General features: G+C 40.7%; 2 protein-coding genes across 2 annotated transcripts; one reads left to right on the top strand and one right to left on the bottom strand.

Annotated features, from left to right (window-relative positions):
* Nucleotides 1-1,724: 1,724 nt before the first annotated feature.
* LOC147896718 (3-hydroxy-3-methylglutaryl coenzyme A reductase 1-like) lies at nucleotides 1,725-3,273 on the bottom strand. The gene is made up of 4 exons (XM_087381315.1): nucleotides 3,015-3,273; nucleotides 2,728-2,909; nucleotides 2,223-2,569; nucleotides 1,725-2,133 (listed from the first exon to the last, which is right to left on the bottom strand). The coding sequence occupies exons 1-4, from the start codon at nucleotides 3,230-3,232 to the stop codon at nucleotides 1,870-1,872; spliced, it is 1,011 nt and encodes a 336-aa protein (XP_087237441.1). The 5' UTR covers nucleotides 3,233-3,273; the 3' UTR covers nucleotides 1,725-1,869.
* A 10,159-nt stretch (nucleotides 3,274-13,432) lies between these two features.
* LOC147896717 (3-hydroxy-3-methylglutaryl coenzyme A reductase 1-like) lies at nucleotides 13,433-16,569 on the top strand. The gene is made up of 4 exons (XM_087381520.1): nucleotides 13,433-15,216; nucleotides 15,322-15,503; nucleotides 15,662-16,008; nucleotides 16,103-16,569. Exons 1-4 carry the CDS (start codon nucleotides 14,291-14,293, stop codon nucleotides 16,364-16,366), a joined length of 1,719 nt encoding a protein of 572 aa, XP_087237646.1. The 5' UTR covers nucleotides 13,433-14,290; the 3' UTR covers nucleotides 16,367-16,569.
* Nucleotides 16,570-22,986: the final 6,417 nt, after the last annotated feature.

Genomic DNA, 22,986 nt, shown 5'->3' with positions numbered 1-22,986 from the left:
GACCCTATTTGGACATTGGATGTGAAAGTTATGTCACTTTAAAAACTACAGTCCAAGGAAGTTTTGCCAGCAAAACTACCTTGAAAGACCTACTTCAAAGAGGTTTGGTTAGTGAAACTACTTTGATAGCTTGCTTCAATGAGGTTTATTGGAGAAACCCTTTTATACAAATAGGTTGAGAGAGAGTTTTCAATGTCACCTCCTATTAAGTACAAGTTGTAAGAAGTATCATAAGGAAATTTTCATAGAGAAGTCTACTCTATATATGGATTTCTTCAAAAACCATCCCATTATGACTCACCATTCCAAAAGATTCATGTAAAGATTTGTGTATAAAATTAGGCATTGCTATAATACTTTGCACATTTCGAAGTGAAACTATATTTGCTTCTGTTCTTTTTTTGCCATACTTTTACATAGTTGGAAGGTTTTTTTTTCCTTCGCTTGGACGCTTGGAAGATTTCGCTAGGAAAATGATCATCCCTATCCAATGGTCATAAAACTGAGTAAGTTCCACATACTTACAAAGTTTCTCATGGGTTCCACATAGTTTCTTGGTGGGACATGCGTAATTTTGTAGCATAGTGCATAAATAAGCCAAGCTTGCTTGAAAGCTTACGAAGAAATTTGCAAAAGAAAGCATACTACAATACGATGCATTGTAGGCTAGAAGAAGTAAAAGAAGACAAGGTTTGGCACCTATAGAAAATCAACCACACAAAAGAAGAGCTTAAAAACAACCTTGCAACAAATGACGCTCATAGAGGTGGAAAACTAAGGAGTTAGCCAACAAAATCCTAGAAGAAACTCATGGAGGCAACGTTGCCATTGAATTCTTTCGTGATTTATAATTAAGCCTCTGGATGCATACATTCAAATGAGTTCTAACCATCAGGTGGACAAGCCTTGCAATGTTGTTAAAGAAACAAAAGTTTGACAGCATGTCTCCTATATGCAGTCTTAGCAAGCCTCACAAGGCAGCATGTAAGTGATGTTCCAAACAATCGAACCACATGCTGGAGGCCATCATGTAGTGTAAACCTTCCATAAGTTCGACAATCTGAGCCTCCTTTTATGCTCAGTATCAATTCAGCTCCCTCCACATGTTCATCAGTGCGTGTTCTAAAACCCTTCTTGGCTGCCAAAAAGAAACACATGCCACTTGTAGGCCGTGCACAATCTAAGGCCAAATTTCCTCTTATTTGCCTTGCCTCAGCCAGGAAGCACCCTCCTAGGCATCTACAAAGGGTGCAGGTGCTTTTCTTCCTTCCCAACTATCATTCATGCTTTGTATGAAATTGAAATGCAAAGGGGAAAAAGAGACGCATGGAACTTTCACTCTAATAATTGACTGGAGAGAGAAGGCCAAGAGTTGCTGCAAAGAAGCTGCAATGTCTTCAACATGAGCCATTACAGTTGTAACAATGTGTCAAATGATTACAAGCATGAGAGTACTTTCGTCTAAAGCTTGCGGACCACTTCCCTTGGTGCAAACATCAGGAATAAGTTCATAGAAAGAAAGGAGCAACTTCCATTTTAATGAAATGCTCACTAAATAATCTGGGCTACTCACACTGCTACGAATGAAGCACAAGAGGGGGGGGGGAGATAGAGAGGGGGGGGGGAGAGAGATTTTACTCATAGCACACAATCATTAATCGTCTTATTCAACTTTGAAGTAGAAATTTTATTTAATAAAAGCATATAGTACTGATTGAAAATACAAACCACATCTGTGGAGGCATAGAGAGCCTCCTTTCAGGATCCGAAAAATCTTCCCACACAATCAAATCAAGATGGGAGTATTTTGCTTGCAGAAAGACTGCTGGCAAATCAGCCTGCCATGCATGGGCAAACCTTACCAATACATCATTGCCCTTTTTTTGTTGCATCATCAACTTCAGCCACCATATTTTTACTCGAGCGATTATATTTCATGTGGCTCTTTACAAGATGCCCTGCAGCTAGTGCAGACATAAGGGACAATTCTCCAGCGAGTACTGTTCCAGCAACAAGTCTTGCCAAGCACTGAGCATTGGCTCCTGGAGAGGCCATCTTTGAACCCTGCACTCCAAGAATGTTCAGGCAGGCAGACTGCGATGCTAGCTGAGTACCACCACCAATCGTTCCAACCTGCAGAGAAGACAGCCATAAATAAATCCTCGTTTGTAGGTTTCTATGCATACCAGCCTTGAAGATACATGCAAACAAGAAACACTCACCTCTATCGATGGCATCGTTACAGAGACGTGTAAATCACACCCACCATTTGTTGCTTCCATCATTGTTATACAATGAGAACTCTCAACATTCTGGGCTGGATCTTGGCCTGTTGCAATGAATACAGCAGTAACAATATTGGCAGCATGTGCATTAAAACCCCCAAGAGCACCAGCCAAGGCAGAGCCTGCAAGGTTCTTCAGCATGTTGAGTTCCACAAGTGCGGGCACTGTCATCTTCAAGACTTTCCTCACAACCTCCTCTTTGATAACTGCCTCACAGACGACAGACTTGCCACGTCCCTGAATCCAGTTGACCGCAGTGGCTTTCTTATCTGCACAAAAATTGCCTGCAGTACACAACACTTCAGAATAAGTACAACTCTCTTGGACAGAGAAAGAATGCCCATGTTTCAGAATAGGTACAACTCTCTTGGACAGAGAAAGAATGCCCATGTATATATTGCATCTGTGAGACCCATGGAGCCATTGGTTTGTTGGTGCATACCTGAAATGCTTACAATCTCCATGTCAGGGAAGTCATGCTGAAGGTATTCAAGAACGTTCTGAACGCCCTTTGAGACCATATTCATTCCCATTGCATCTCCAGTAGAACAAGTAAATCGCAAATATAAATTTCGGCCTGCTAGAGCACATTGAATGCCTTGAAGCCTTGCAAATCTGCTAGATCTGTTTTACATGGTCCGATGTACTGTTGGTCATGCATGTGATTGCCACTGTTATGCTGCAAGATATCACTCATATTGAGATTATTCAAATGCATAATTAAAATACCTGTTGAACACAACGGAGAGCATCTCAAGATTGTTTGGATCTTCAACATAAAATTTCAACTCGGCTGAACGCTGGGCTTCTACAAAGCGTACTACTGGAGCCCTTGTCATTCCATCTCTCAGGATGATGCTTGATGCCCCCCCTGACAAATGAATGGCCTTGCATCCTCGGTTCGTGCTTGCAACAAGACAACCTTCAGTAGTAGCCATAGGGATCATGTGTTCAAAGCCATCAATCAAGAGTGGCCCTGCCACACCGACTGGAATTTGCACATACCCAATACACAAAAGGTGGAGGCTAAAAACAGTTTTCCTCTTCTTAGTTGTGAAAGCCAAAAGAACTCTAGTACAAAGAAATAGAAGAACCCTATATGTGGGTCTCAAACCAAACTCAACTAACTAAGGTGGCATACTAAGTGAGCCACAAACTAGAATAGATAAGGATAGCTGTCATCCAGCTATTATTCGTGGGCGGTGTACCAACCGCATCTCTAGCTAACAAGTCGGTGACATAAATGCACAACAGTCACCCTGGCATATCGCAAGTGGAGCTCGATATCTCAACACTCCCCCTCGAGCTCAATCCCAATTCCTACACACCAAGCAGGTCTCTGAACTTGCGCAGCTTCTTTGCGCCCAATGCCTTCGTGAAGATGTCAGCTACCTGATCCTCTGTGCTAACATAAACTAGATCAATAAGACCTAGTAACACTTTCTCCTGCACATAGTGATAATGCACCTCAATGTGCTTTGTTCTAGCATGAAAGACTGGGTTCTTTGCCAAGTGTATACTGCTCATGTTGTCACAATAAATGACAACTAGCCCATCTGTAGACTGATGCATATCATAGAGTAGCTTATGCAACCAAGCTACCTCACATGTAGCCATTGCTGCACCCCTGTACTCAGCCTCTGTGCTCGACAAGGCAATTGTAGGCTGTTTCTTGCTGCTCCAAGTGACTGCAGCACTCCCAAAAGAGAACACATATCCACTGGTAGATCGTCTATCAGAAATACTACCAGCCCAATCAGCATCAGTGTATCCATGCAACTGTATCTGAACCCCAGTCTCATAAAATAGTCCATACTATAATGTGGACTTCACATACCTGAGAATGCGTCTAGCCGCATCCAAATAAGGTTTCCTTGGAGCTTGCATAAACTGACTTACCAATCCAACAGCATAGCTTAGATCTGGCCTGGTAATGGTCATATAAATCAAACTTCCTACTATGCATCTGTACATAGTAGGGTCTTCCAAAAGCTCACCTGCATCTGCGCTCAGCTTCACATTCTGCTCCAAAGGAACTGAAATAGGCTTACAGCCTGTCATCCCATATTTGGATAGCATGTCCAGTCCATACTGCCTCTGCAAGAGCTGTATCCCACTTGGTGATCTAATCACCTCAATGCCCAAGAAATAATGCAGCTCTCCCAAATCCTTCATCTCAAACTTCTGCTTCAATAGCATTTTCACATGAAGGATGTCTTCATCACTATCACCTGTGATGATCAAATCATCAACATAAATGACAAGCAGCATAATACCCTTCTCTGTTTTTCTCACATAGAGTGAGAAATCTGCCTTGGAAATATGAAAACCAATAGTGACAAGATACTGTCCTATCTTATAATACCCTTCTCTATTTTTCTCACATAGAGTGAGAAATCTGCCTTGGAAATCTGAAAACCAATAGTGACAAGATGCTCTAGGTGCTTGCTTCAAGCCATACAAGGCTTTCTTCAACCTGTAAACAAACTCAGGATGAATAGCATGAACATAACCTACTGGCTACTCCATAAAGACCTCTTCTTGCATATCACCATGTAAGAAGGCATTCTTTACATCCATCTGATGTAAAGACCATCCCTTTGATGCGGCCATAGCAATGGCTGCTCTTACGGTTGCCATCCTTGCAACCGGGCTGAAAGTTTCTTCATAATCAATGCCATATATCTGTGCATACCCCTTGACAACTAATCTTGCCTTGTATCTATTCACAGAACCATCTGCATTGTGCTTGATCTTATAAACCCACTTACAGCCAATTGCATTCTTGTCTTTAGGCAAAGGCACCAATTCCCATGTAGCATTTGCATCCAAGGCATCCATTTCTTCATCCATGGCTTTCTCCCATTTTTCATTTCCCATGGCTTGCTCAAAAGAAGTGGGTTCTGGTTCCTGTATCACTTTGACCATATAGGCATAGTGAATGGCTGTAAATCCATCATATTTCAGCCTATCCACAGAATACCTAACCCTGGTAGACCTGCGCAAAATAGGCTCACTTCCAGGTGCTCTCAAAACATCCCTGGTCTTCCTTACTCCAAGTGTAACAACAGAAGAAATACCCAACTCATCATCAATGCTCTGCTCTGAGCCACTGGATTCACCATCCACATAAGAGTGACCTGCATTCACATCAAACATGGGCTGATCTACCTTCTCTTTTCCTTTTTGTGATACCTGCGTACCACTATCTGCATTGCTTTGAGGAGATTCTCCTGATCTCAATCTACCTGTCCATGGCGAAGTATGCGAACCACTGCTAGAGGACACTGTAGGTCCACTGATATTTTGTGATTGCTGCTGTGAATTTTGTGCAGCATTACCATTTTGTGCATCTACATCAATCATCACATTTACTGGTTTATACCAGCTGCTCATCTCATCAAAAATATCTCTGCTCACTGTGAACTTACGTGTAGAAGGGTTATAGCATCTATACCCTTTCTGCTGCAGAGAATAACCAATAAAGACGCACTTCTTAGCCTTTGGATCCAACTTGGACCTCAACTTATCTAGCACATGAACATAGGCAATGCAACTAAAAATTTTCAAATGAGAAATGTCTGGTTTCCTACCAGTATACATCTCCTCTGGCATCATGCCATGTATTGCTGTAGTGGGAGTCCTGTTCATTATATAAACTGCTATAGCAACTGCTTCAGCCCAATAATAATCTGGTAGATCTTTTTCATTTAGCATGGCCCGAGATACCTCTCCAATATGCCCGTTTTTCCTTTCTGCAATTCCATTTTGCTGTGGGGTATGACTGCATGAATATTGCTGCTTTATGCCATGCTCCTGCAGGAACCTTGCAAACTCATTTGAGAGGTACTCTCCCCCTCCATCTGACCTTAGGCATTTTATTTGCAGGCCTGTTTCTTTTTCAACCATAGCTTTAAAAGCTTTGAAGTGCCCAAACACTTCACTTTTCTTTTTCATAAAATACACCCAAAGTTTTCTACTAAAGTCATCAATAAATGTGACAAAATAGTGACAGCCTCCAATAGATGCAGCTTTAGTAGTCCACACATCAGAGTGGATTAATTCCAATGGCTTTTTACTCTCTTGAACATGCCTAGGAAAAGGTTTCCTTGCCTGTTTCCCAAATTGACAGGCTTCACAAACCTTGTGCATTTCTGCAACCTTGAATTTAGGCAATCCTGTAACAATATTTTGGGCTTGCATTGATTTAAGTCGCTGTATATTAAAATGACCAATGCGTTTGTGCCAAATATCAATATCTGCAACTACATTGGTCCCATGTGCAAACATTGCTGCACTCAATTCAGGCATGTCCGCATCCAATGTAAACATCCTGCCCTTCTTCTTTCCTTTTGCTATCAAGCGACCGTTATTTTTCATATCCTCAACAAAGCATCCATGAGGATTAAATCTAACCTGCAAGCCCTGCTCAACCATTTGACCAACAGAAACCAGGTTCTTGGTGATGTTCAGGACATGAAATACATCGGACAGGTATTTCTTTTTCCTATCCTGCATAGACAAAGGAATTTTACCAATCTGCACAATAGGATGTGCAGTATCATCACCAGTCTCAACAAATCCTGGCTTTTCCATTTTCCTTGCATCTTGCATCAATTCTGCATGACCTGTCATGTGGTTTGACGCACCTGAGTCAACATACCACACATCATTTTGTTCTTCTGCACTTGTCACAGAATTGGTCATATGCTACACCATAAATAGATGCTCATTTCTGTCATCACCCTACCTACTAGAAGATGCATAATTGCCTTGCTGCAATTTTCCATTCATAATGTCATTCTGCTTTTTATAGCAGTCCTTAGCCATATGACCCATTTTGCCACAATAGTAGCATTCAACATTGCTATTTGGATTTTGGCCTCTCTGCCATCCACCACGGCCTCTTTGGCTCCCCCTGCCTCTAGAGTTACCACGTTCTCCTGCATAGGACTAGTTTTCTTGAGTTTGCTGCATATTCTGATTTCTACCACGGCCTGCAGATCGACTTCCTCTACCTCTGCCTCTACCTTTGCCAGCATTTGAGTAGAAGATAGTTTCTTTTGAAGTTCCTGCTGAAGAAGATGCACCCCCATTTCTCTGCTCTTCAGAAATTAGAAGAGCAAACAACTCTTCAAAATCAAGAAATTTTTCACGGACGGCAATGGATGTCCAGAACTGTGCATAATCCTTTCCTAGACCATTCAAGGTCACAGAAACTAGATCATCATCTTCCACTGGCAACCCAATGGAAGCAAGTGCATTTGCAATTTTCTTCACTTTCATGTGGTAGTCATTTATGCTCAAATTTTCTCTGCACATTGTGCAACTCTTGTTTGAGCTGCATTTTCCTGGCTTGCGTATTTGTGCTGTACATTTTTGCCAAAGTATCCCATGCCTCCTTTGGCGTACTTGCATCCTAAATATGCACAATCATGGAGTCCGAAATACTGATAGACAGCTAGTACGTAACTTTCCTGGCTCTCTCATGCCATCCTTTAAATGCCTGCATTTCCTGTTGACTGGGAACATTAGGAAGAACAGGTTCTTCTTCATTTCCTGTAATGAACTCCCAATAGCCTTTTCCCATAAGGAAATTCGTCATTCTAAACTTCCATGCCTGGAAGTTGTTCTTGTCAAGCTTTTCAGTGACAATCTGTGAAAGAGAGTCAGATGCCATTACAGAGCACTGCAAAATATTCTCACTGCAAAAAAACACAGCTTTTGCCTCACACGGGCAGATCTGCAAAACTGACGAAAGTGGTATTTCACCACACAGTCACTTCCTTGTGACGATTTTGCATCAACAGGCAACAAGCATGATTCTGCAACTCCCAATATCTCTGCACACAGGCATACGATGCAATTTCTACGGCAACTTTTCACCGACTAGCCGCACAGTGGTCGCACAGCAAAAACAGGGCCTTTTTCTGAGTGCCTGCGAAGAACTTCCGCCTTCAAAACGGGCCCCGAAATGGCCTCGAATCAGAAAAATAAAGTCACCAAGGGCTTTGCCCTATTCCCGCAGCATATACTGTGCTCTCGCCACACCGCGAAGGGCATCACAATCTGAGACAGTGCACTCTTGCACTTTTGGCTATGCTACCTGCAGAGATTTGCTCCCAAACTCGAAAAAGGAAAGCAACACTAGTCCTCTTACCAGGACACTACGAACTTGGTTTGCTTTCTTGAGCTCCTTACCACGAACAAGGCTCTGATACCATGTGAAGATAGTGGGAGAGAGGGAAGGAGTCTCACTTGCGGCTTTTTCACATGCACAATGGGGGAATACACACAAAGGTGGAGGCTGAAAACAGTTTTCCTCTTCTTAGTTGTGAAAGCCAAAAGAACTCTAGTACAAAGAAATAGAAGAACCCTATATGTGGGTCTCAAACCAAACTCAACTAACTAAGGTGGCATACTAACTGAGCCACAAACTAGAATAGATAAGGATAGCTGTCATCCAAGGGCAATGGAATCCTGTGGAAATTGCACTTTTGCCTAGCTTTTAACAACCTCTTGGGCTTTAAGATTCTTCTCAGTGCTTCTCTTTCCTGCGTCGTCTCTGGTATTGGGGCTTGTTGAGTTGAAGCTTGCTTCACTTCCTCCATGCATGTTTTTTGCACCTCCATTGTGGTCACCTACACTGAGGGGGGAAGGACAATATCCTCTGCTGCCTGTGAAGCCGCTCGAGTCTTTTTACTAGTGGTGACTGAGAGCGCCATGTGAAGGGGGGGTGGACCCCTCCCTTAAACTCTTGTTTAATACCTGAGTAAAAGGGCCTTGGACCCTTATCTTCATTCCCTCTGAAAGAGTCTCATGCAACTTGGCTCCTGGGTCTAGCTCGGTCACATCCTGCTTTGCGTCTCTCAGTCAACTGCTAGTCTCCATGCATGAAGACTATCTTTCTGGCCAAGGAGAGGAGGGAAGTCAGCTGTGAGAAAGCTCCTTGCTTCAAGTGTAGCTAGGAATATGGAAATCACCTTCATCATGCAAAGTCGAGGGGGCAAAATTGACGTGAATGTGAGTTACATCATGTAGCTCTTCATGCAATCTAGTCATAGGAGTCACCTCATTCTCAGGTATAGAAGTTCGCTAGACTTGGTGGCAGAGGCCAAGTTGAGGGGAAGCTCCTTCCCTCTAGGGTCCACCTCCATTCCTTCCTTATGTAGCTTTTGTTTTTGGTACTAGAGGATGGCTGTTACTTTGATTTAGTCCATTGTGGCAAAATATTATTGAGTCACACTACATGATGTTGTAGTGTCCTTCCCTAATTAGTGGAGACCTCTATGTTGTACATGTGTTTGTACTATAAAGAATTATTATAAATTGGATTCTAATTTTGGTATAACTCAAGGTATTATTTGAAGATGAATAATTAAATGAAAAAATTCCATTGAAAACCTATGGCTAAGGAGCTTGTTAATTCTTAGAGTGAGTAGAGTCTTTTGCTTATTGGATGGATTGTGATAGGCCTACACTTCATTTTTTATCAATGGAATTCAATCGTAATTTATTGCACTTAATGGGATCATTTTATTATTCCCTCGTAAGTATTTTGGAGAGTACATGAAACTAGTCTTGAATGATTAAAATCATGTCCATCAAGTATGGTTCACTCCTTGTTGCCTACCATGTATTTTTTATCAGTGGAATGGGATCACTTAAAGTATTGATGGACACTCCTTCTTGCTACCTACAATGCAATTTTTATTAGTGGAATGGGATCATTTGATTACTTCATCATAAGTATCCTAGAGAGTACATGCAAGTAGTCTCTAAGTCATAAATTTATGTCCATCAGTTATGGCTCACTCCTTGTTCTTATATTATTGCTTGAGGATGGCAATTTTGACATGTTTGTAATAGTGTTCTCTCTCATTCTGTTTTACTACATGAAAGCTCTATCTTTAGATGCATCTAGAACACGTCTTTTATTCAAATAATCATGTGCATTATCATGCTCCTTATTTTTGAGTTTTTAGAATAATGCATCATCAAGGGTCATGGGATCTAAAGAGTTATGTAACTAGTTCTTACCTAATTTTGGGTTAGTCAAAATTCTATGCCTCAATTCATGGGAGAAGAATTGGGATTCCTAATATTGGAAAGAATAGTTCAAAAAAATAACTGAGAAAACTAGTGAAAAAATATATATATTTTTTAAATCTAAACAATTTAAGACAAGGCATGTTACATCTCAATGCAGTAGCTCACCAATTAGAAAATATATTCTTGAAAATCTAAAGTACCATAGAATGGAGAGGCATGGCTTGTCGGATTGTGTATGCATGTGAAGCAAAGGGTATTAGATGGGCACTAGACCCACATTTTCAAATGATGGGTGCAACATATGTGAGATAAAATGAATAGAAGTCCTTGGTTTTAAGAAGTTATCTAAGGTTAGTGATGCATTGTAGTCTAGAGGAAGTATCCCTATATTTGAATAAAAAGGTAGTCACATTTGAAAGCTAGATGAAAGAAAGCAATACAATTTAGAATCGCCAACTAATTAATTTAATTATTTCATTGCAACGTTTGGAATGCTTATTAGCAATGACTTATGGAAAATCTCAATCCCTTGATTCTAAATATTCAACTAAATAGTAGCATTTTTGTTTTTATGTTCATGTGTACTATTTTTGTGGTATATATTTGTATAAGTATGTGAACTCCTTAGTCACAAAATGTGGCTTAAAGAGTCACCTTTTGAAATCACATAGATTCACAAAGACTTTTAACTTTTTAGCTAATTTTGATGTAGGTGATGACACACATCTAGCAAGATCTATATGATGATCCTTGAATATTGAAAGCAATGTATGAGAATCACAAAATACAAGCACCTTTGTCGTGATAAAGGTAGACTTGTATAAAGGATATGTCTTACATATATTTGCATCAAATGTCATGTTTTGGTACCTTTGTCGTGATAAAGGTAGACTTGTATAAAGGATATGTCTTACATATATTTGCATCAAATGTCATGTTTTGGTGTAGACATGTGTATAATTTGTTGAGTTAAAAATTATTATGTATCTATGTTTCTTACGAGTTGTGGTACAAGCGATAGAGATAGGTTGAGGGGTGTAGTCGATATTTATTTCCTGTATCATTGAAAGTGAAATATGTTGGCAATGAGAGTTTGGAGTGTAGAGAAAAGTCATTACTTGTCACCTTTGATACGTGTAGTGTGTTGCACTAGAAATTGTTATACAATATGAAATGATGCAAGGTAGTAATGAATGGTGTGTTGCATACCTAAAAGGGGGAGGAGGCTTGGGAATATGGGACTAATTGATGGTGAATGAGGAGGAGGTTGAGTGCACTTTGTGAGGCCTAAAAATGGACTCAAGGGTATGAAGGTAGAAGCTAGACAAAGGATGGCCCATAAAGTTTATGATTGCCCATAAATTTGCTATGCAAGAGGCACATCAAACTGGTGATGGACTCTTAATTTTTAAAAGCCCCAATGCCTCCACATTGGCTTATGCGATAACTATATAGGAATTCTGTTTACTTTTTATTGTTTATTATTGTCACTTAGTTGGTAATTTATCCTTTTTCAAGGGTAAAGCACTAGAGGACATTAAGATGAGGGGTACCTTGGAGTGTTCGCCTACATGCAAGCATTTCGGAGCATGTAGGGCACACTTGGTAGATGTTTGTGTTGATGTGTATGTGACCTTCATGGTATTAAAGAGAGCGTTCGAAATTCGCATGGGACAAGAGGTGAATGTGTCATTTTTTATAGGTGGTGAGGCATGGTCAGTGAGGTTTTGTATATTTTATGGAGTTGAGAGGGTGCATAGAGTGATGAGGTGTTGTGTAATTGTCAAGTGGGGACATCCCCTATACAAATTTGCTAGTGTGCTCAAGGCTATGCTACTTTGTAAATGTTAACATTGGCAATGGATGGTGTCATTTTTAGCAGGCAATGGGAAGAAGAGTTATCAAAGCACGGTTGGTGAGGTTTGTATTTTGTATGGACTTACAAGGGCACAAATGCACTTGAGGCACGTAGATTGAGGAGGTGGTGTGTGTGAATAGTCAAGGGGGGAGGTACTAACTTCTAGAAGGTCCCTGTGCATTTTGCTACTTTGTAATGTTGAGGGTTGGTAATTGATGGCATCATTTTTAGCAGCTGATGGGAAGAGGAATAAAGAATGGTCGGTGTAGTTTTGTATTTTTACAATTGTGCAAATGCACTTGAGGAACATAGATTGATGAGGTGTTGAATGTGAATAGTCAAGGGGGGAGGGTACTAAGAGAAGGTCTCTGTGCATTTTGCTACTCAATGTTTTTCTCCTTTGTAAAGTTGATGTTGGCAATGGATGACAACATTTTTTGGCATGTGATGGGAAGAAGTTGGTGGGCTTTTGTATTTGTACGAAGTCAGAAATGTGCACATGCACATGAGGTACTGAGGTGTTGTGCCTAATTGTCAAGGGGGGAGGGTACTACTTGAGAAGTCCCCTACATAGTGTGAGCCCTACAGTGGGATGCCTATCAATTCCTATTGAGCATGAGGGGACATTGGTCATTAGAATGTAAGTCTTTACTTGTCTTTGCGACCACTAGTGTTTCATATAGTACTTTCCACATTATTTTTATATAATAGTGTTGTCATCATTTTTATATAATAGTGTTGTAATGATCGTGACATGGAGTGTAGTATTGGCAACGCACGTTGTGGAAGGGAGAAAACGATGTGTTGGGATGGAGATGTATGAGACAATGACTAGGGAGTGCATTAGAAGCACAAAAAAGGCGGGAGGGATCCGCACGGGAGAAACTCAAAGCTAGCATCAATGGAGGGGGATCTGTGGGGGAGGGATTTGCATGGTCAGGAGAAACTCAAGGCTAGGATTGGTGTAGGGGGGTCGGTGGGGGAAGGAGGAGGTCGATTGATGTTGATGTGGCAAGAGGAGATCAATGGGAGGCCCATTGGCACACTGAGGGATGGCTTGGGGTAGCCATGTGCAAAGGTGACAAGTTTTAGTGTCTATGGAAGGTGCTTGGCGCCCATGCAAAAGTGAGATGAAAGGAGAAAACCTTGTAAATGGGGAACTCTTTCTCTTTTCGCCTTGTATGGCTTATATAAACAAGCACCACAAACACTCAAAACACAGACACACACTCTCACACACAGCACCTCTTCTTCTTCGCTTCCGGTCCGCCATCTTTTGCTCCCATCCTCCTCTCCCTTCACACTCCATTCTCCTCCCTCTCCCCATCCCCTCCCCTTCGGCGTCCTCTGCGCCATCCCACGTCGTGGCCTTTTTTGCGTGCCCCGCGCACGTTTTTCTGTGCGTAGTCCTGCTAATCCGCGTGGTTTTCCTAGGGAGAAGAAGCGGGTGGTTTTTCTTGGGTTGTTGTGGGGAGAGAAACGGTGGTTTTCTAGGGGAGAGAAACAGTGAAGAACAGGGTTGATAGAAGTGCGTGGAGAGAGAATCTGAGTGCCATTGTTAGGAGAGAAAGGGACGGAGGGCTGCATAGATTGAAGAGCGAGGGAGGAGAAGATTTTGCGAGTGAGAGAGAGAGAGAGAGTGCAGAGACCGAGAGAGCATCCAGAGCGGACAGACAGCGTGCGACAGATCGCAGAATATTTGAGGAGGAGATTGGTGACTGCCTGGATTGTCGCGAAGTAATACTATTCGTTGCGGGAGCGACCTCGGAGGACGAAGAGGTCGCGTGGTTGGCGACGGGAGCATAAAAAACTCGCAGAGTTTGCATTTCTTTTACTGTCCTAGACAGTCGGAGCGGGTCTGGCGTGGTCTCTCTGCACATTTGAAACGGCAGTCAGGAGCTCGACGCATCGTCCTGTCCACACGCCACCATAACTCGCAACACCTAACGCTTGCCGGCTGCTGCATGCACTTGTTCGGTCATCATCCTCTGCAATCTGCATTTTGCCCGTCTTGCCTCCAGTGCACTCGACTTGCTATTCAGGAATCGCATCACCCATCACCCACAACCAGTCAGCCCTTCCCTGAAACCATACAATGAGTTCAGAGTGGATTGATTGTTCTCACCTCGAGAATGCCCGCCACACGCAGAGCAGACGCAGCCAGAGCCCAAAACTGCTTGCTTCAGACGCCCTGCCCTTGCCTGTTGGTCTCACCAATAAAGTGTTCTTTGTGCTGTTTTGCGCTGCTTCTTACTATCTGCTACGAAGGTGGGGGGAGAAGAAAAAGGCTTTCACGCCCCTACATTTTCTCACTTTTGAAGAGATGATCGCGGTGGTTGCACAAATCGCGTCCTGTATCTATCTATTGGGCTTTTTTGGCATCGCCTACGTTCAAAACTACATAAGTAAAAGCAGCGATGGGCCTTGGGCTTTTGAAGACGAAAGGGAGGACGTGGTGGGAAATTGTGTTCTGCCAAAGCCAACTCCGGTCACACTTGCCAGACCTCCAGTGCAGTTGAAAGGCCAAGCCGTGAAGGACAAGAGCGACGAAGAAATTGCGAATGCAGTTAGTAACGGCGCAGTGCCCTCCCACTCCCTAGAAGCAGATCTTGGAGACTGCAAAAGAGCTGCTTTCATACGCAGACGAGCAGTAGAGCTGATGACTAATAGGTCCCTCGAATCTCTCCCGTTGGAGGGATTTGATTACGCTTCAGTCCTAGGACAGTGCTGTGAAATGGTGATTGGGTATGTGCAAATTCCAGTCGGTGTGGCAGGGCCACTCTTGATTGATGGCTTTGAACACATGATCCCTATGGCTACTACTGAAGGTTGTCTTGTTGCAAGCACGAACCGAGGATGCAAGGCCATTCATTTGTCAGGGGGGGCATCAAGCATCATCCTGAGAGATGGAATGACAAGGGCTCCAGTAGTACGCTTTGTAGAAGCCCAGCGTTCAGCCGAGTTGAAATTTTATGTTGAAGATCCAAACAATCTTGAGATGCTCTCCGTTGTGTTCAACAGGTATTTTAATTATGCATTTGAATAATCTCAATATGAGTGATATCTTGCAGCATAACAGTGGCAATCACATGCATGACCAACAGTACATCGGACCATGTAAAACAGATCTAGCAGATTTGCAAGGCTTCAAGGCATTCAATGTGCTCTAGCAGGCCGAAATTTATATTTGCGATTTACTTGTTCTACTGGAGATGCAATGGGAATGAATATGGTCTCAAAGGGCGTTCAGAACGTTCTTGAATACCTTCAGCATGACTTCCCTGACATGGAGATTGTAAGCATTTCAGGTATGCACCAACAAACCAATGGCTCCATGGGTCTCACAGATGCAATATATACATGGGCATTCTTTCTCTGTCCAAGAGAGTTGTACCTATTCTGAAACATGGGCATTCTTTCTCTGTCCAAGAGAGTTGTACTTATTCTGAAGTGTTGTGTACTGCAGGCAATTTTTGTGCAGATAAGAAAGCCACTGCGGTCAACTGGATTCAGGGACGTGGCAAGTCTGTCGTCTGTGAGGCAGTTATCAAAGAGGAGGTTGTGAGGAAAGTCTTGAAGACGACAGTGCCCGCACTTGTGGAACTCAACATGCTGAAGAACCTTGCAGGCTCTGCCTTGGCTGGTGCTCTTGGGGGTTTTAATGCACATGCTGCCAATATTGTTACTGCTGTATTCATTGCAACAGGCCAAGATCCAGCCCAGAATGTTGAGAGTTCTCATTGTATAACAATGATGGAAGCAACAAATGGTGGGCGTGATTTACACGTCTCTGTAACGATGCCATCGATAGAGGTGAGTGTTTCTTGTTTGCATGTATCTTCAAGGCTGGTCCAGTATGCATAGAAACCTACAAACGAGGATTTATTTATGGCTGTCTTCTCTGCAGGTTGGAACGATTGGTGGTGGTACTCAGCTAGCATCGCAGTCTGCCTGCCTGAACATTCTTGGAGTGCAGGGTTCAAAGATGGCCTCTCCAGGAGCCAATGCTCAGTGCTTGGCAAGACTTGTTGCTGGAACAGTACTCGCTGGAGAATTGTCCCTTATGTCTGCACTAGCTGCAGGGCATCTTGTAAAGAGCCACATGAAATATAATCGCTCGAGTAAAAATATGGTGGCTGAAGTTGATGATGCAACAAAAAAAGGGCAATGATGTATTGGTAAGGTTTGCCCATGCATGGCAGGCTGATTTGCCAGCAGTCTTTCTGCAAGCAAAATACTCCCATCTTGATTTGATTGTGTGGGAAGATTTTTCGGATCCTGAAAGGAGGCTCTCTATGCCTCCACGGATGTGATTTGTATTTTCAATCAGTACTGTATGCTTTTATTAAATAAAATTTCTACTTCAAAGTTAAATAAGACGATTAATGATTGTGTGCTATGAGTAAAATCTCTCTCCCCCCCCCCTCTCTATCTCCCCCCCCCCTCTTGTGCTTCATTCGTAGCAGTGTGAGTAGCCCAGATTATTTAGTGAGCATTTCATTAAAATGGAAGTTGCTCCTTTCTTTCTATGAACTTATTCCTGATGTTTGCACCAAGGGAAGTGGTCCGCAAGCTTTAGACGAAAGTACTCTCATGCTTGTAATCATTTGACACATTGTTACAACTGTAATGGCTCATGTTGAAGACATTGCAGCTTCTTTGCAGCAACTCTTGGCCTTCTCTCTCCAGTCAATTATTAGAGTGAAAGTTCCATGCGTCTCTTTTTCCCCTTTGCATTTCAATTTCATACAAAGCATGAATGATAGTTGGGAAGGAAGAAAAGCACCTGCACCCTTTGTAGATGCCTAGGAGGGTGCTTCCTGGCTGGGGCAAGGCAAAGGAGAGGAAATTTGGCCTTAGATTGTGCACGGCCTACAAGTGGCATGTGTTTCTTATTGGCAGCCAAGAAGGGTTTTAGAACAGGCACTGATGAACATGTGGAGGGAGCTGAATTGATACTGAGCATAAAAGGAGGCTCAGATTGTCGAACTTATGGAAGGTTTACACTACATGATGGCCTCCAGCATGTGGTTCGATTGTTTGGAACATCACTTACATGCTGCCTTGTGAGGCTTGCTAAGACTGCATATAGGAGACATGCTGTCAAACTTTTGTTTCTTTAACAACATTGCAAGGCTTGTCCACCTGATGGTTAGAACTCATTTGAATGTATGCATCCAACACTTAATTATAAATCACGAAAGAATTCAATGGTAACGTTGCCTCCATGAGTTTCTTCTAGGATTTTGTTGGCTAACTCCTTAGTTTGCCACCTCTATGAGCGTCATTTGTTGCAAGGTTGTTTTTAAGCTCTTCTTTTGTGTGGTTGATTTTCTATAGGTGCCAAACCTTGTCTTCTTTTACTTCTTCTAGCCTACAATGCATCGTATTGTAGTATGCTTTCTTTTGCAAATTTCTTCGTAAGCTTTCAAGCAAGCTTGGCTTATTTATGCACTATGCTTCAAAATTACGCATGTCCCACCAAAAAACTATGTGGAACCCATGAGAAACTTTGTAAGTATGTGGAACTTACTCAGTTTTATGACCATTGGATAGGGATGGTCATTTTCTTAGCGAAATCTTTCAAGCATCCAAGCGAAGGAAAAAAAAACCTTCCTTCTATGTAGAAGTATGGCAAAAAAAGATCAGAAGCAAATATAGTTTCACTTAGAAATGTGCAAAGTATTATAGCAATGCCTAATTTTATACACAAATCTTTACATGAATCTTTGGAAATGGTGAGTAACATAATGGGATGGTTTTTGAAGAAATCCATATATAGAGTAGACTTCTCTATGAAAATTCCCTTATGATACTTCTTACAACTTGTACTTAATAGGGGGTGACATTGAAAACTCTCTCTCAACCTATTTGTATGAAAGGGTTTCTCCAATAAACCTCATTGAAGCAAGCTATCAAAGTAGTTTCGCTAACCAAACCTCTTTGAAGTAGGTCTTTCAAGGTAGTTTTGCTTGGAAAACTTCCTTGGACTGTAGTTTTTAAAGTGACATAACTTTCACATCCAATGTCCAAATAGGGTCATTCAACCACTCAAATTGATCAAAAAACCCCATTTGAGAATATCTATGGAGTTATATTTGAAAAATCTTACATATATAATATTAAATATTACATGTATTTTATGAGAGTGATGTATAAGCCCAAGTTAATACTTATTTATAGTAATTTAAACTTCTTTAGAAACATATTCATAAATATCTTATTATATATGCTATAAAAACACTAAAAAGCTCTTTTCATATTGATATAGATGTGTTTAATAAGTAATTATATATGTATAATATTATTACATTGAGAGTGATTATGAGAGGGATGTTTCTTAAATGAATTATTGTTCAACACTTTTTTAAGGTAATAATAGAGGTACAAAGGGATGTCTATGAATAAGAAAATTTATGTTATGTAAAAATGAATGAGTGACTAGTTTATATATCTTTAAGATAAAGGGATCTAGTTCTAGTGAAAATAAAAGTGTAAAAACCAGTTTCTTAAAGAAATACAAATTTTCAAATCTCTTAAAAAACACACTCGGATAAACTTGCTCATAGGTTTTTGCTCGTAAAATTGAGGCATCCCCATTGGACACCTACACCTATGGTAGAAGCATGCTGACGCACAATGTTTTGTGCACTTATGCACCATGCATGGTTGAAAATGAGAAAATATGCATGCCCTACCATACAAATGATATTTGATTCTAATGAAAGTTTGTGAGCATATGGTCATTAATCATTCTCAAAGGTTTCTTTAAGGTTTCATAAACGGTGGATGATATAAGCATACCAATGCACAATTTCTTGACATTTGTCTACTATGCATAGTCAAAAATGAGAAAATGTGGGATGTTCTTCTTAGAGTGTTTCTTGTGCAACGAAATCAATGTTCTATGGCAAAGTGTTTCTTGTGCAATGCAATCCCTCTATATGTCCACTTTGGGATGATAGGGATGATCTAGAGGTGAAGGAAACATGGCACAAGGAAAATATATCTGAAGATAGATGAGTGTTTCACTGGAGTTAAAGGCAAACACATTCAGTCTCTATACTCGTGAGGGAATGGAAAAATGGCTTGAAAGATATGAATAGGCAAAAAGAAAATGAAATAAGATTTAAGAAGGACCAATAGAGGGGTCGGGTATATCTTTATTGCCAAGCAAAACTCTAAGAAAATTACATACAACTCCAAGATGTAATTTCAGAGGCTTGTCAAAGGGGAAAGATTTGAGTTGTGGGAATCAAGAAACAACCAAGGCCCTATGATCTTCAAATAAGTAGCAGTCTCCTCCTTTTATGATTCTCAAGATGATAACTTGAAAATAATGCTGAGTTTGGGATGGTCACGTTGTAAAAATCCATGCCAATACATGTAAGCAAGCACACAGTTAAAAAACCCCTATCTAAACTTTATATTTTTTGTATAATTCTGTATAAAATATATTTTTTGTGTAATTTTTATATATATACATAATTATATAAATTTTCCATATTACACATGTTGTAATTTTTCTGTAAATTTATTTCTCCGTACATAATTTTACTAGATAAGTATTTTTCTAACCCCCTTCTATCCATAAATGTCCCGTAAGTCTCCTAAATGAAAAATACATGTCCACTAGTGAACCAACTATGTTACATGTGTTGTACACTCATTGTATAGATTTACTACCCTGAGGCATTAACAATTTGAAATACTAAATTTCTTTTTTGTTTTCATGCTTAGCAAAGTTTGTTCAATGGGTCATGGTTACATGGGCATCGCTTTGATGTAGATTTGATGATGGAGTCATAGCAAACTTCTCCACAGAGAGCCGAGCTAATGTAAGTGATACCAAAACAATGGAAATTGAGCTAGATTAGCTATCATAAAAGTGAGCTTTTCGCAATTCAACATGTTCATAATGGATGTGAAATGGTTCAACGTTGTGTGTAAAGAGGTTCAAGCAACTAGGGAGAAAAGATTCGAATGGTTATTTTGCCATTGATTCAACCACAATTTGGGACAATCTTGTGGATACATTTGTGCTATCTCATGAGTATGAATAAGTCTCTGCATTTTTATACTATTCTTATTGGATAGTTTGGATTGTAGCTTGTGCAATTGTTGATGCATTTAATATGCAACCACATTGCTTGGATGCAAAATGACATCATGTGATTCAAGTGCAAAAAGGTGGTATGTGATTCAAGTTGCACTAAAGAATTGACATGTCTTTCAATATGAGGACATCAACGAAGAGAAGCAAAATGTGACATAGATGACATGGAAGCAAGAACTTACAACCCTTCTCCCCTATCGGATGAGCCAATGGCTACACAACCTCTACTAAAGATACTAATAGTTTAAGCCCTTTTGCTCATTACTCAAACCTAGATTAAGGGGATCGAGAGGGATTTCGTCTTTGATACAAAGGACATCGAAGATTTAGCATATGCTGAATATGATGGTGTCAATGTGTTATTATACGATCATGCAAAAGATTCATCTAATGATTCACATAGCTGGCTACTACAAAATTTGTTATGCTATACTCATCTTCTAAGATGTCATGCATCATGGATTATTTTATGGTTTAATTCTAGGTTCTCATATGCTAAATGTTTTACACACTTGTAATGGCCATGTATACAATATGAAAATTCACAATGCATCATATCAAAGTGAGGCATGGACAAGTTTGCAAGTTTGCAAAAGGACTCCTCTTAGAATGATTATCGACACTATGTTCTATGCTTATAATGATGCCCATTATTTGTTTTTTAAAGGATTGAATGGTAATAATACCTACAATGTCATGAGAAGCATAAGTAGGGACACCTGCATGCTCAAGAAAAAGTGCAATAATAAAAAGACATTTACACACACAATCAACATGAACTTTTTTGTTCAAACTAGCTTGGGAGGTATTACAACATTGTGATGTCCTTCCTTTCCAATTCATGAAGCTATGGTGTGCACATGGAGGTCAATCACAGAGCCTTGCTATATTGCAATAGGTCTAGGGCTTTAAGCTTATTTTATGGGCTTGTATGGTAATGTCACTACCTGAACCATCTGCCCTTACACATAGAGAGCAAAGAGAAGTTGACTCTCAAGAGGAGTTATTCTTTTATAAAAACGATTGAAATAACCCTAATCTCCTCCACTGATTCTTGTACCCAAGGCGTTCACTATGAATCCCATAAAACACGTGCGAGCAAGCACATATTTAAAACATCCCTATATTTAAAAATTTACATTTGTTTCCGTAATTGTTTACCCTACTTCCATATCTATACATGTAATAAAATTTCCCCTTTTACATGTACATACCATAAGTATTATTTTAACCCCCTCTTGTCGTAAATACCGTAAGCCCCCCAAAATTAAAATTCCCCTTTCATGAATGAACTTGCTATCTTACACGTTATAGAAATGATCACTCTAGGTTCCTGTATCATTCTCTAACATGAGAATTTGGATTACAAATCAAGATTGTTGTAGGAAACTTTGAGCGCTCTAATAGCTTGTTCACACAGGGGAGAAATTGTTGACTAGTTGGCTGTAGATTGAAATGTTCATGCACATAGATTTTTTTGTAATCATGATTTTCGGATTTAAAAGTGGTTCCCTCCTAGAAAGAAGGGGCTTGGTAGAAAGACAAGAGCAATGGTAACTACTAGGAAGTTTTCTCCTCGACACATCATCTTTTTTGAGTGGAGAGTCTCAACATCTACCTCCAAATGGTAAACTATTGTTTTTGAATCGTGTACGTGTGAATGAAATTAAAATAGCAGCTACTTAGTTTTTTTTCTTTAAACTTTTGAACTAGCCCTTGCATATGAACTAGCTCTAAGTGACTGAAAAGGCCCAAAAGATGGTTGTGTAGTAAAGATGATGATGTCCATGGAGATAGGCCAATGTTTTGTTGCAGCTGTTGAGAGTCGACCATAGTTCTTTTGCTCATCAAAAATTCATTGTGTGATGGAGTTGGATAGAATTTCGCCAAACAAGTGTTGTTAGAAAGTCCCAAATATGTTGCTTTATTTGTAGATGTGGAAAAGAGAGCGTGAAGCCTGGAAACATCATAACCTAATCAATGGTTTGCTCTTTTTTTGGAAAGCCACTAGCCTGAATAATAGTGGTTTTGGTCGCAACATATTGCTAAGCTAAACCATACGTCCCCCAGATGTTAAAAAATGGAAAGAACAATTTAATTAGATGGTATCATCCTCCCTACTAAAAATTAATGTAAGCTTAAGGGTGTTAACAGACTACTTGCCCACCCACAAAATCATGCTAACAGTATGGGTGGGCAACCTGTGTAGCAACTAGGCGCCATGTGAGCATGTGTTTCCACATTGGTGCTAGTCTTAGAATTTCCTTGGAGCGTACATTGAATGCAATGCTGCCCACCCACAAAATCATGCTGATAGTATGGGTGGGCAACCTGTGTAGCAACCAGGCGCCATGTGAGCGTGTGTGTAATTACACATTGGTGTCAGTCTTAGAATTGCCGTGGAGCATACATTGAAAGTGATCAAGGAAGGAAATGTTGTGATTAGGCAAATGGCGCCCATAGTTTGGGTGGCATGGATGCCATAAAGTTAAAAATGAGCTTTTGGGTTAGAGTCTCAAACATATTCTAAGATGGGCGACCTTATCTGAAAACAAGCTTAAGCTTCCACCCTTGTCTCTATCCAAGTTTAAACACCCTAAGTCCTATAGGGGGACAAACGACCGTTAATCCGGCCGTAATCATTCGGGTTAATGCCTTTCCTCTTGATCGATAGA

Source organism: Dipteris shenzhenensis, chromosome 11 (assembly GCF_047967505.1).
Source record: "Dipteris shenzhenensis isolate YYH24624 ecotype China chromosome 11, Dip_SZ_1.0, whole genome shotgun sequence".
In the NCBI taxonomy this organism is placed as follows: Eukaryota; Viridiplantae; Streptophyta; class Polypodiopsida; order Gleicheniales; family Dipteridaceae; genus Dipteris; species Dipteris shenzhenensis.
This window is presented reverse-complemented; position numbering and strand designations above follow the sequence as displayed.

What these genes read in the sequence shown, in the direction of transcription:
- LOC147896718 (XM_087381315.1), bottom strand. Translation starts at nt 3,232, where the DNA reads ATGATCCCTATGGCTACTACTGAAGGTTGTCTTGTTGCAAGCACGAAC. An exon ending in CTCTCCGTTGTGTTCAACAG is followed by an intron (nt 2,910 to 3,014) that starts GTATTTTAATTA and finishes CATGTAAAACAG; the next exon opens with ATCTAGCAGATTTGCAAGGC. An exon ending in GGAGATTGTAAGCATTTCAG is followed by an intron (nt 2,570 to 2,727) that starts GTATGCACCAAC and finishes TGTGTACTGCAG; the next exon opens with GCAATTTTTGTGCAGATAAG.
- LOC147896717 (XM_087381520.1), top strand. Translation starts at nt 14,291, where the DNA reads ATGAGTTCAGAGTGGATTGATTGTTCTCACCTCGAGAATGCCCGCCAC. An exon ending in CTCTCCGTTGTGTTCAACAG is followed by an intron (nt 15,217 to 15,321) that starts GTATTTTAATTA and finishes CATGTAAAACAG; the next exon opens with ATCTAGCAGATTTGCAAGGC. An exon ending in GGAGATTGTAAGCATTTCAG is followed by an intron (nt 15,504 to 15,661) that starts GTATGCACCAAC and finishes TGTGTACTGCAG; the next exon opens with GCAATTTTTGTGCAGATAAG.